The sequence below is a fragment of the Mustela lutreola genome, chromosome 4 (assembly GCF_030435805.1).
Source record: "Mustela lutreola isolate mMusLut2 chromosome 4, mMusLut2.pri, whole genome shotgun sequence".
NCBI lineage: Eukaryota > Metazoa > Chordata > Mammalia > Carnivora > Mustelidae > Mustela > Mustela lutreola.
This window is the reverse complement of record NC_081293.1, coordinates 155,240,580-155,254,602: the sequence shown is the minus strand read 5'-3', so window position 1 is coordinate 155,254,602 and position 14,023 is coordinate 155,240,580. Positions and strand designations below refer to the sequence as shown.

General features: G+C 49.9%; 1 protein-coding gene across 1 annotated transcript; it reads left to right on the top strand.

Annotated features, from left to right (window-relative positions):
• The first annotated feature begins 6,261 nt into the window (after positions 1–6,261).
• On the top strand, positions 6,262–11,464 carry TRIL (TLR4 interactor with leucine rich repeats). The gene has a single exon (XM_059171454.1). The coding sequence runs from the start codon at positions 6,722–6,724 to the stop codon at positions 9,158–9,160; it is 2,439 nt and encodes an 812-aa protein (XP_059027437.1). The 5' UTR covers positions 6,262–6,721; the 3' UTR covers positions 9,161–11,464.
• Positions 11,465–14,023: the final 2,559 nt, after the last annotated feature.

Here is a 14,023-nt window from a genome sequence, read left to right as displayed (position 1 = left end):
GAACACTCTTGGAGAAGTCAACAACAGCTGTTGAGGACCATAAACGTGAAATGAAATAAGGCTGTTGTTGTCTTTCCAGCTGGGTGGGATATAAATCACTAAATAAATGTTATTATTGTAGTGTGAAGAAACCCAAATAAAAGAATATTGAAAAGTTGTACCATGAAATACAATTACAGTTCTGGTTCCCCAAGATGATACCTAAATATTTCAGTATTTAGGAATAAGAGACATTTTTTTTGCTTAAAGCATTTCCTGAGGCTACCGACTGAATTCTATCTAAGGGAGGACACCATTGTATTACCACTATAAAGTTTCAGTTTACACAAAAACAAACTCTATCCTGCCACCATAAACAGTATGTGGATTTGCCTTATTTCTTAAGTTACCACGGACTCATCCAACAACTGTCTGTCTCTCTCTCTCTCTTTTTTTTTTTTTTTTTTGGAACTTGCCAGGAGCGCCTACATTTCACTGTAGTTCTTGTAGCGATAGTAAAAGCAATGTGCTTTGACATGTCAGTTTCAAATACTCAGGCATCTTTGAATGGATGGAAAAGATGTTCCTTGAACCTAAAATCCAGTGTGGTGGAAGCAGTCACTTGTCAATGGCCTTCAACACATACAAGATTATGTGGGCTGATATTTTCTACAAAGAATTCAGTTAAAACTTTCTTCTCAAAACGTAATTGCTCTTCCAGCAAATGGTGCCCATCATATTTATCTATGATGGTACCATCTTCTCGGATTCTTACCTACATACATTTAACTCCCAAGCCATGCTTGAGCAATCAGAAGAAAGAGAAAGGGGTCTCGCTCATCTTTCTGCCCCTGGGCACCTAGCAGAGGAGGCACAGAAAGTTCTGAAAAAGCCCTTCAGAATTCTCCTTCAGTGATAATACCTAAAAAAAAAAATCTCTGGGAATGTGCTAATTAAAGATCCCCCACCTCTGTTCTGAATCAGTTTCTGATTCAGGTTCTGAATCAGTCTATGGGGGCGGGTCTAGGATCCTGTATTTTTAGCAAGCTCCTCTGTTTCTTCCTGTGTAAAATGGGTTGACAAAAGTTCTACCTCACAAGGTAGTTGTGGAAGTAAGTGAGTGACTTCACGCAGAGTGCACACACCACCTCCTGGCACTCAGCCAGCCCCACCACATAAGTGCCCGTCACAGTTACTGATATTACCATAGTACAACAAACCAATCATCAGCAGGTGTTTTAGAAATACCACCGATCAATTTTCTCAACCTTAAGTGCATATAAAAATCATCCGGTGGCTTGTAAATGCAGATGTCAGGGCTCTTCCCCCAGAGATTCTGATTGAGTAAGGCCGAAACCTAGCTGGGAATCAGCATTCCTATTTGCTTCAGGGGGGACATGGAGAATCTGCTCATCTACTGTAACCCACCAGTCCTCTTATTCCCATTCCTATTCTCCAAGGCAAAGAAACTTGACTCTGAGACAGAGAGTAAGATGAGGTTTGGTCAGAGAGAGAAGGGGAGTTTTGGGGGCTGGGTTTGATAACATGCCAAAGGACCAACGGGGACTCTTGGCTTCCTACTTCATCTGTGTCGGGGGCCATGCTGTCCGTCTTGGGTTGGCTTACTGGGGGTGAGCCGACAGCTGCTTTCTCTGCAGGCTGCCCTGAGTGAGCTCCAGGAGGCTACTATCGCAGGACTTGGCAGAGCCACTTCTCCCCGCAGCAGGGAGTCTGAGCTCTCCTCCCCCTAACCCTTCCTGCCCAAGAGCAGCCAACTCCAACCAGGTCCAGGAGCTACTGAAGACATGGCCTAGAATCCTTCTTGTCTCTGCAGTTCAAGTTCAAGGGAACCACAAGTTGCTTGGGAAGAAAGCAGTGTACCTCCCTGGCAAGCCCAAGAAGATTCCAGGCCTGGGCAAGAACATCCTAGGGCCCTTACACCATATATATGTGTCATGAAACCAGCTCAAACATGCTTCTGCTTCTGACCTTTGCAACTATCCCCCAGTGTGCTTGAGATTTAAAGGGCAAGCTTTCCAAAATTGAACGAAAAGCTCTTGGTTCTCTCAAGAACAGCATTCCCTTCTGGATCTCCATGTGTGATTATCCAAATTATATGTGATTTAAGCATAATCAATACTTGAATCTCCTGGAACATGATCAAACCTGGATCCGTCCATAAACAAAGATAGTACATAGTTGAGAGACAGGCATTTAAATTTAGGAGAAACAAGGTCTGTGCTTTTACTAAAAATTATTGCTTTTTATTGAAAATTTGGTATAGACTATGTTCTAATAAAGTAGAACTTACACTTTCAAAAATGCTTTCCTTCACACTTCTGTAATGTTTTTCCTTTTTCTTTCTAAATCCAAGTATATGAACTTTTTCCTCCTAAAATGCTACACATGGACAGGCCTGTCTCGAATATTTGAGGAGCCCAGGGTTAGAGTGTGAGGGAAGATCCATGGTCCCTAGCCCTCCTCTCAGCTCCCAGTAGATGGGCAGATTCTCCATGTCCCCCCTGAAGGGCCCCCCCACCCCCAGCGCCGGGCATACCACAGGAAATCACAACTCACACCTCCAGATTCTTTTTGCACAGCTGCCTTGTGGCCATCCCTTGGCCCTGGGCATATACACGCTTGTGGCATAGTCAGCCCCCAAGAGGACAGGTGGATAAAAGCCTTCACCGATTAGGCAATTGAGTAGGAAATTCCAAGGTCCTAGGAGCCTTGAGCAGGAGTAGGGCTGTGAGTTGTGTGTGGGCCCATCCCTTTGGAAGCACAGGCTGCTACCAGTACAGTGTTCTGTACTGGTATCCACACAGTGCCCGTGGATATCTTGAGTAAGTAAATACCTGGGTGTGGAGGTTCTATCAACACATATCTCCCGCAAACCACTGTGGCAGCAAGGTTCTAGAGATGAGAACTAGATAGATAACATTTTCTTCGTATAGCACCGACTTTATTTGGCAGAGACAACTTTTGACCTTTCTGCCTGCAGAAATCCTTCAAGGGGAAAAAGGGAGTATGTATTTGGAAGTCATCATACAAGCAAGGCTGTGTGATACTGTTGAAAAATACAAACGTCAAAATATCTTATCAACCGGGGCGCGTGGGTGGCTCAGTGGGTCAAAGCCTCTGCCTTTGGCTCAGGTCATGGTCCCAGGGTCTTGGGATCAAGCCCCACATAGGGCTCTCTGCTTCCCCCTCCCCCGCCTGCCTCTCTGCCTACTTGTGATCTCTGTCAAATAAATAATAAAATCTTTTTTAAAAATACACCTCATCAACCTGAAGGTGTCCCTCTTGCACCTGTTGGCAGGCTTCTAGCACTTCCCTCCTCTGAAAACCTTCCTTGAGCTCTCAGTCCAGGCCAGGGGCCCTCTTCAGGGCTCCCACAGCTCTACTCCTCCCCGCTTATACCCCAGTGATGCCCTCCTTGCCCATCAGCCTCCCCGAATCCTGGGGCCTGGCACTGAATCCTATCAGCCACTGCATTCCTGACAAATTCTGGGATTTGTCACTTGCTAGATTCTCATTAAATACTACCGGCCGGACCACTAGCATTCAAAGCAAATGCAGCTTTGGAGTTGCTATGGAGTTGCTATGATAGCAGTACTGCGGGCTCCAGGTACTGCTGGATTCAAGCAAAATACCATTTAGCTCCTGGAAGAGAGAAATGGTCTGAAAATAAAACACCTGAATGTGTAGCATTACAGAAACAAAGACCACTGGGGGCACACAGTTAGTGTCCTCTGAAGGATTTAAATGTCATTCATTTTAAAGTGGACCTCAAGTTACATGGCGTTAAGAAGGGAAGCATTTGTTAAAAAGACCTATTTTTAACTATTTCAGAAAGAATTCATCTGCATGCACACACCCATATGTGTTTCTACTTCATCTGTCCATCTCAAAGTCTCAATCTCACTGAAACTGGATTGAGAATCCTAACAACACCTACCGAAAGCTCTTTATACTTATTTGAAGTATGGCACACTGTATCTATTTTAAGCAAGGTTAACTACATGTGGCAGACGGATTACTTCAAGAAAATGGAATGTTATGGAAAAGCAATCGTCTTTTGACCTAAACCACATATGATGTTATTTCTACCTGCAAGCCAGCACTACTGGTAGAAATGTTAAACACGGGGCAATAATACCAAAGACCGTCAAAATATTGAAAAATCCCGAACATCTGCAGGGGTCTGATGACTTTGTAAATTTTACTTAGAGGCACCTATAAAGCAAAGATACTCCAAGTGCAGTGAGTGACCCATGCAAATTATAGAGGTCCTCTGATGGAATGCAGCCTGTGCTCCCCGCTCTGCAGACTCAGGGATGGGGTCCAATCTCTGCTTTTCCCTCTTTCTACCACATACACCTCTCCTAGCTTCCAGCCTCTTCTCTGCTCTGATGGCTGTGTGTGTGTCCTCACACCATGGGCTCAAAGCCGATGCTGCCAAAGCTCCACCCCAGGTAGATCTAATGGTTCTATAGCCAATAGCTTCTTAGCCTTCTTTTCTCCAAAAAACCTGAAAGTCCTCCTAACAGGCTCCAGGGCCCAGGTCAGACCAGCTTATGCCACACTGTGCAAGCCTGGGTTTCACGCTCTAGGACAGCCGTACCTTCACAAGAAGGACTGCAGTCAAGAACTAAAAAGGTTTCAGGAGTTTCTCACCATGAGAATAAAAAACCAAACTACCATATATCTTGTTGAGACAGATACTTGTTTTCCCACATTCATCCTGTATTTGAAAACTCAAAGCACATCACAAGCCAGCCTGGGTCTGCTCCCCGCGCCTGGAGTAGGCATTGCACTGATGATTGTCGTTAGCACTCCACTGCCTGTGTCCCTGGAACCCAGGACCTGTTCTCCAGTAAGTCTTTCTTGACCATGCAGCCAAGGATCTGTTTCCTGAAATTTCCAATTCGTCTCTATCACCTGCGTACACAGATCGCTCAGTGAGGCACTCAGTCACTGCCCAACACTGGAATTACTAAAACTCACTTTGTATCTGCGCAGCTGTCTCCTACTACTGCCTTAGGTGATGACCTAACCTTTCCATGACTTGCCCTCCCCACTAGACAGTCAGCCTATGGAGAGGTGAAGATACGTCTCCCTTAATTTTTCAGAGTGGACCCTTAAAATTAAACTTTCTGAACATTTTGGGTGGTGGGGGTGGTTGAAGGGGCCTTTATTTTTACCAAGACTGTTTGCATGAACAAATGATATAAAACTGCTACTCCTTGCCCATCCTCACTCTCAGCGGGGGCTGCCTTCAAAGGCACCAAGGACACAGGTTCCATTCTATATTGATAAGTGGTGAGACTCCCCCACTGAGCCAGGCCTGAGGACTTCTGCGCCTCAGGACTTTGAAGATCCCTGCAAGCCCAGGCATCAAGCCGGTGACTCCCGCAGATGCAGTTACCGGAGGGTCTGGGGAGGTGATTTTAAATATGCGCACAAGTACAGAGCCTACCCCAAAGGCTCTAAGGCAGGAGGAGGACTAATGGGACTAAATCACCTAAATCTGACAGAGCCACCTTCGCGGTGGTGGAACCCGTTCTGAGCTTCTCCAGGCTCTTATCTACAGGCGGAGCCAAGCGAGTTCTGATCCCTACGTGGCACGATGCCTCCCCTCGGCCACCTGTACAGCCAGGTCAAACACCCGAACACACCACACTCCGGAGGGGCTGACCTGGCCTCCTCTGACCGCACTCCACCAATAGCTCTTTGGAGACAACCTTGGGCTGCCCTAACTAAACTTCTTCCGGAATGTCCGCGCACTCCGTGCTGCGTGAACTGCCCACGCGGGGTGACACTTGGAAGAGCAAGAGACTTAAAAACGAAAAAGAGGAGCCGCGCTCCCAATGCTCCAAAATGACTGGTGTACTCCTCTAAAATAAAAAGGTCTCCGTCTGCAAATTCCGTTAGCTAGCCCGGTAATCCACCCCCGCCCCCAGCCCTGCGTCGAGGGCCGGCCCGTACAGCTGTTTTTAATCCCTACTTTTCTCACTCGGCGTCCCGGGCTCGGGCTGACCAGACGCGGAGCCACTTAGCGTTTCCTCCTCCCCCTGTCGGGGTCTGTCCTCCCTCCGCCGTCTCCTCTTTCTCCGCCTGCATCCCCGGGGGGCAGAGTGTGGGAAGAACGAATTTCCGCCGGGTTTGCCCGCCACTCGCCGACTTGGGTCCCTTCCGGACACAGCCGGCGCACCCCCCCGGCTCCTCCCCCGGCTGTTCCACGGAGGCCGCGCTCCTGGTGCGGGACCCAGAGGAAGGAGACGCAGGCTGCCGGGGCCGAGCCGCCGGGGCGCAGCAGCCAAGCCGCGCCCCGAGGAGCTCTTGGAAGGGCTCCCGCCTGCAGCTGGGGAATCCGCTCGGCGGGGAGAATCCGTGCCAGGGAATCCAGCTCTCCGGACTCAAGCTGCAAACAAAAAGCTCAGGTCTGGCTCGCTCCCTCCGCCCCCCGACGCACACCCGGAGAAACAGTTTTGCGCAGAAATGCAACAAGTAGCACCCGGAGCTCCCGGAGCGCCCTGAGCCGCCTGACTTGGCCGGGTGAAGCCCGCCTGCAGAGACCCGGGCCAGCCACCGGACAAAGGGCGGAGGAGGGGCTGGACCGCGCCGCGGAGTCCGAAAGAGGCCATTTAGCGACTCTGGCCAGGCCAAGGGGAATGCAGAGGAGACACAGAGCAGGCGGGCCAAGAGGACGATCCGGCCGCAGCACGCAGGGCGGGCGGCGATGGAGGCTGCCCGCGCCGTGCGCTTCCTACTCGTGGTGTGCGGCTGCCTCGCGCTCCCGCCACGGGCCCAGCCGGTGTGCCCGGAGCGCTGCGACTGCCAGCATCCCCAGCACCTCCTGTGCACCAATAGGGGGCTCCGCGCCGTGCCCAAGACCAGCTCGCTGCCGAGCCCCCAGGACGTGCTCACCTACAGCCTCGGCGGCAACTTCATAACCAACATCACGGCCTTCGACTTCCACCGTCTGGGCCAGCTCAGACGGCTGGACCTGCAGTACAACCAGATCCGCTCTCTGCACCCCAAGACCTTTGAGAAGCTCTCCAGGCTGGAGGAACTCTACCTGGGGAACAACCTCCTGCAGGCGCTTGTCCCGGGCACGCTGGCCCCGCTGCGCAAGCTGCGCATCCTCTATGCCAATGGGAACGAGATCGCGCGCCTGAGCCGCGGCTCCTTTGAGGGCCTGGAGAGTCTGGTCAAGCTGCGGCTGGACGGGAACGCCCTGGGGGCGCTGCCGGACGCGGTCTTCGCCCCCTTGGGCAACTTGCTTTACCTACATCTGGAGTCCAACCGGATCCGCTTTCTGGGCAAGAACGCGTTTGCCCAACTGGGCAAACTGCGCTTCCTCAACCTCTCTGCCAACGAGCTGCAGCCCTCCCTGCGCCACGCAGCCACCTTTGCACCGCTGCGCTCCCTCTCCACGCTCATCCTCTCGGCCAACAGCCTCCAGCACCTCGGGCCGCGTGTCTTCCAGCACCTGCCGCGTCTCGGCCTACTCTCACTCAGGGGCAACCAACTCACACACCTCGCGCCGGAGGCCTTTTGGGGGTTGGAGGCCCTGCGCGAGCTGCGCCTGGAGGGGAATCGGCTGAGCCAACTGCCCGTAGCGCTGCTGCAGCCTCTGCACAGCCTGGAGGCGCTGGACCTTAGCGGGAACTCGCTGTCCGCTCTGCACCCCACTATCTTTGGTCACCTGGGCCGGCTGCGCGAGCTCAGCCTGCGCGACAATGAGCTCAGCGCCCTCTCCGGGGACATCTTCGCCGCCAGCCCGGCCCTCTACCGGCTGGATCTAGACGGCAATGGCTGGACCTGCGACTGCCGTCTGCGGGGCCTGAAGCGCTGGATGGGCGACTGGCACTCGCAAGGCCGTCTTCTCACCGTGTTCGTGCAGTGTCGCCACCCGCCGGCCTTGCGGGGCAAGTACCTGGATTACCTGGATGACCAGCAGCTGCAGAACGGATCGTGTGCAGATCTCTCGCCCTCAGTTTCCCCGACCGCCCAAGGCTCGCGGGCGCCCTTACCCACCGCCACTGGGGAGGAGGTGGCGCCCCCTGCAGGTAGCCTCTCGGAGGAGCTGCCGCCGCAGCCACAGTCGCAGCCACAGCAGCGTGGGCGATTTCTGCCTGGGGTGGCCTGGGATGGGGCCGCCAGGGAGCTCAACCGCAGCGCTCTGAAGCTGAGCCGACGGGGCCCTGGCCTCCAGCAACCGGACCCCTCCGCCGCAGCTGCCGCGGGCCCTGCACCACACCCCCTGGACCTGCTCCAGAAACCCGAGCGGGGACCTCTGACTCCGGCAGATGCGGCCCACGCGAAGCCCACCCCGACGGCCGCGCCGGCCTCTGCGCCACCGCCCGCCGGCGACCCCTGGCAGCGCGCGGCGAAGCAGCGCCTGGCCGCGCAGCAGCAGGAAAGTACCGCCCAGTCCGACGGCGGGGTAGGCCTGCCGCCGCTGGTGTCCGACCCTTGCGACTTCAACAAGTTCATCCTGTGCAACCTGACCGTGGAGGCGGTGGGCGCCGACAGCGCCTCAGTGCGCTGGGCGGTGCGCCAGCACCGCAGCCCACCACTGCTGGGCGGCGCGCGCTTCCGCCTGCTCTTCGACCGCTTTGGCCAGCAGCCCAAGTTCCACCGCTTCGTCTACCTGCCAGAGCGCAGCGACTCGGCCACGCTGCGCGAGCTGCGCGGAGACACCCCCTACCTGGTGTGCGTGGAGGGCGTCCTCGGGGGCCGGGTCTGCCCGGTGGCCCCCCGTGACCACTGCGCCGGGCTGGTCACCCTCCCGGAGCCTGGGAGCCGGAGCAGTGTTGACTACCAGCTGCTGACCTTGGTCTTGCTGGCCGTCAACGCGCTGCTGGTGCTCCTAGCGCTGGCGGCCTGGGCGTCCCGCTGGCTGCGGAGGAAGCTGCGGGCTCGGCGGAAGGGTGGGGCCCCTGTGCACGTTCGACACATGTACTCCACCCGACGTCCCCTGCGCTCCATGGGCACCGGCGTGTCTGCGGACTTCTCTGGCTTCCAGTCGCACCGGCCGCGCACCACTGTGTGTGCTCTCAGCGAGGCGGACCTCATCGAGTTCCCCTGCGACCGCTTCATGGACAGTGGGGGCGGTGGCACAGGGGGCAGCTTGAGGCGGGAAGACCATCTTCTGCAGCGATTTGCTGACTAGAGTCAGACTCCAGGGGGTGTGGAGACCATCTCGTTGGACTGGAGCAGCCAGCCACTTTCTGTGGAGCCCCTCAACCCACCTCAGGGGGAGATGTCATTTAATCAGAGCTTCTCCTTTCCCCCTTTTGTGCACTTGCCAGAGAGGCCAAAGGCGAAACCACTTCGGCCCACACACACCCCCGACAATTCCCAGTGCCCCCTCATAAAGCGAATGGGTGGCACCTGGTGGTCAAGGCCAAGAGCAGGGGACAAACGGGAGGTAGTGTCCAGAGGTGGGAAGCCTTCTTTTATATGGAGACCTTGGCACAACTATGGATGTGGCTTCTGTGGGATCGTGATGCAACAGTCTGGCCCCCTTTGGGGTAGAGAAGGGGGCTTTTGCCCCCGGTATGGCCAGAAAGAGATTTGTGTGCATGCTTTTTGTTTGCTCAGTGTGAAACAGAGGAGTTTTGTCCTATTTAAGGGAAGAGGAACTTATTAGTATTACAAAGGAGGCTTGGCATCTTGACTACACTGGGCTGGTGGTCTCTGCCAAGAAGGTAGATGTAAACTGGTGGCGAAGTTTAACACACCCGCCAAGGAACTCTTTCATGTTGGTTAATAGAACATTCAGGATAATTTAATGTTTAAATCATTAGAGATGCTATTTTTTTCAACAATGTGAAGAGCTCAGTCATTTAACAAACTGACAGTAAACTCAAGGACTGTCGTAGTTGAGCTGAGCCATTCAACTAGTATTTTCTTTTTAACATTAACATGCCAAGAACATTGGCTGACCTTGGGGTTAACTAAGATTACCTACTTTCTCAGGAGAAGGCTGCATGCAAGACTTCTCTGTCAGGGTTGCTCCTGTGGCTTTTTAATTTTATTTTTCTAAACCTATATATGGAAAAGGAAATGTCAGTGCCAGACTTGGGAAAAGAATGTAAAGTGTGCATAACCGATGGCCGCGTAGGGAACCGCAGCCCTCAAGTTCACTTAACTGCATCTCTGACAGTGTGTCCAGATGGGAACAAGTATGGTGTGGTACTTCTCATGTTTTTATCGGTCACATGCAGATTGTGCCCTGCTTTTATTGAGTTGCACCGTTAAGTGTTCAAGGCAGTTCCCTAATAGGGCAGCAAAAGGTGATATGCACTTGACAGTGTAACCCTCAATCACCTTAATGTTTTACTCTATATGAAATAGAGGGGAAGAAATTATTGGAAAAAAATGTGAAAAAGGGTACATCAGTAGTTGTCTGTTTCTACTAAAACCAGAAGATTTTTAGGAGTACTTAAACCTCACTGTGAAATAATGATCTGTTTTGCAAGTTAATCTCTCCACGACCCTGTGTTTTACCATGTTATTAAATCTTACCTTTTGTCAATAATTGCAGTATTTCTTTTAAATGTCTTTGTTTTAAATTTAGGATTAGGCTCCTTTATTTGCTCAATTGTTTTCAGCTCTTTGGGACCCTCTCATTCCCTCATATTTATGAAGTACATGTTTATCACTAAAGGTAGTGCTTTGGTTTACATTAATAATTTTGCGTGTGGTCTAAGAGCACAGGAAGAGCCTCAAGGAAGATCTGCGTGGTGATATCTGCAGTGGTTGTGGATTTATTGGCAGTGGGCTGTTTCGGAGGATATTGTTATGGTGCTAAGGCTAACCAGGAATCTTCTGTTTAGGGCCTTAAGCCCCTGAGGGTCCTGATGACTCAGGGAATCTGTCATAGTCTGGGGGATGGGGGTCCTTCAACCCCAGTGCACTCCCTTTTATGTTCGGCCTCCATGGAGCCAAGCCTACCCTTGTCCCAACAGCTGAGCAGGGGACCCAGGGCTCTAAATGAAGGGATCTGTGTTTATGTTCAGATGAATAAATGTCCAGACCACTTAAAGTGCAGCTGCTTCTCTGGTCATCTTCTCTGTGAGGCCAAAACTTAATAAACCGCAGGAAACAGGCTGTCATTCTTAGCATAGGAGTACGTGGGAGAGGGGTCATTGCTTGCTCTTACTTGCAAATTTTGGGCTATCTACTTGCCCCTCTTGTGCTCCTAGTTTCATTCATTTGTAGAGCAATGGCATCCTTGAGCTGGTCCTTTTGCACAGCAGTATCATCTTGAGCCCCACTGAAAGTCTGGAAGAGACCTCTGATGCTTCCCACCACTCACCCTTTCAACTTCAGAACATCACTGAAAGTACTTCACGGAAAAACACTAAAATCTATGTAAAAACAGTTCGACTGGAAGGTCTTTCAGTGGGAAATGAATAAATGTTATACATTGTTATGTTCAGTTATGTCAATAAACCCGCTTACTAATGGAGATCTTTTATTGTTGGGAGTTTCCAAATACCTTAGACACTTGGCTTTCTATAGCAGATTTCATTGACGACAATGAAACAAATGCTTGAAGTCTGTCTGTCTGTCCTCTCATGGTGGTTTTTAATTGCTATTTCTATGGGAAAGTGTGGACTTTATTTTTCAGAAATAGTTAGGAGAGTTTATACCCAAAGAAACAATGAGATGACTCTAAAAGCCGATGGTGAGCCATGATAAGAAAATGCTGTTAAAATACCAGGGGCAGCGAGATGACTGGCCGGGTCTCAGCCAGCATTTCTGCTATTTAAAGCAATCAGGACTTTTGACTCCCATGGTCAGTAATAAGGAGCTACCTTGAACTGGAGGTCATTTTTTCCATTACAAAGTGTATAAAAAGGTAAGATTCCTAAAACAAGAAAGAATAAACTTTGTATAAGGTAGGAGTGTTCATTTAGAGGACCACCGAGGGACACCTGGGTGGCTCAGTCGGTTAAGCGTCTGCTTTCGGCTCAGGTCCTGATGCCGGGATCCTGGGATAGAGTCCCACATGGGGCTCCCTGCTCAGCTGGGGAGTCTGCTTCTCCCTCTGCCTCTGTTTGTGTGCTCTCTTTTGTTTGTTTACTCTCTCTCTCAAATAAATAAAATTTAAAAATCTTAAAAATAACATAAAATAAAGCAGCATTGAAGCAGTTTGGAATGTGGTCGGACCCTCAGCTCAACCTGTTAAGATTTTTTCTGGGAAATAATTGGCCTGTGATGAGAGCACCTTCACTAATGTGCAAAGACCCGGTTTTCTCCAGAAGTACAACGTGAACAGCTTCTCTCTATTAAGAAAGCATTAGAACAGGGGCACCTGGGTGGCTCAGTTGGTTAAGTGGCTACCTTCAACTCAGGTCATGATTCCAGCTCCTGGGATCTAGCCCCGAATCGGGCTCTCTGCTTGGCAGAAAGCCTGCTTCCCCCTTTCCCACTCCCCCTGCTTGTGTTCCCTTTCCCTCTGTCAAATAAATAAATAAAATGTTTTAAAAAATAATAATTAACAACAAAAAAAAAAAGAAAGCATTTCAACAGACACTGGATTACCTGGTATTTGTGCTTCACTCCTCCTCAGTCTGCTTCTAAGCCTTGGAAATAAGTGACAATGAAGCAGTCTCATGCCAGAAATGTATTAAAAATTGAGACCATGACCCAAGATGAAGCTAGATTTTTACCCAGTGTTATACCTTCACCATCTTAGAGAAATAGAGCATCATTAAAGTTCAGTATGATTTTAAGGAAGCGATGAAAACATTTCAGTCATTTGGAATTGCATTCTTTCTATTTACCTGATCTCTTTGTGCCTCAGTTTCTGCATCAGTTAAAATGGGAATCTTGGGTCCTGACTGCAGAGTGCCTTTGTGAGGAATAAATGGTTAAAAAAGCATTTGACAGCACCAGCTATAAGACAGATGTTCAATAAATGTTAGATGTATTATTAGTGGCAGTATTTTGTGCACAGAGCAACAAATTGTAAGAGACATTTTAGAGATGTCAGGGACAAGGCATTTCTGCTTAAGCCCTAACCAATCAGAAAATTCAGGTAATGAGATTCAGTGACCCCTCCCTTTGTTCTGGTTAATTGAGGCTCTTGTGTCATTTAATGTGGAAAGATAGCTCTTGAAATACCTTCTCATTATTTTCTTCCTTTTTTTCTCTCCTTTTTAAAAAATTTTTATTTTTTTAAGATTTTATTTACTTTTTTGACAGAGAGACAGCAAGAGCAGGGACATAAGCAGGAGGAGTGGGAGAGGGAAAGCAGGCTTCCTGCTCAGCAGCAAGCCCCATGTAGAACTTGATCCCAGGATGCCAGGATCATGACCTGAGCCAAAGGCAGATGCTTAATGACTGAGCCACCCAGGCACCCCCCCCCACCTCATTATTTTTTAAAAAGAAAAAGTGAACATACTAGTATTTGAGCGAACTTTTCTACATTTACTGAACTCTTGGCATAAGCTCGTTCATCTTGTAGATTGAAACTAAGGATATGTAAATGGCCTTGCTTCCCATTAACTTAATGATAGCATCCCCAAGTGTCCTTTGAGTTAGTTTTCTTAAAAAGATACTTGGCATACAACAATGCTTTTTTTGCTAGGGATTTCAGGTCACTTCGTCCTTCTCTATCATGTGGCAAATAATATTCTTTTCATTTTACGTGAGAGACTGAGGTATTTGGAGATTATTTTTATGTTGATTGCTGAAATAATTAGGGGGAAATGTAGCTTCATCTGGTTGCTTTATCTTGGGACAGAATACCTAAATTTATCACTACATCTGTTTGAGAGATTTTAAGCTACAGGTGGTGTGATTCCTTATTGACACAGAAATATGGCTTTATAATTTGGCTGTGAAATAGCATCAGATGCCAGACAGAAATATATCGTCATACACCAGCATTTCAAGCAACAGCATCTCTTGACTCTAAACCCATAACACTTTCTTCCAACCGACCAAAGCTTTATAAGGCTTTCTCCTTCCCCCTACTCTGTCTTCAAAATCAACTACCAAGGCAAGTTGGCTATGTTTC

Coding starts and splice junctions, on each gene's coding strand:
- TRIL (XM_059171454.1), top strand. CDS start 6,722: ATGGAGGCTGCCCGCGCCGTGCGCTTCCTACTCGTGGTGTGCGGCTGC.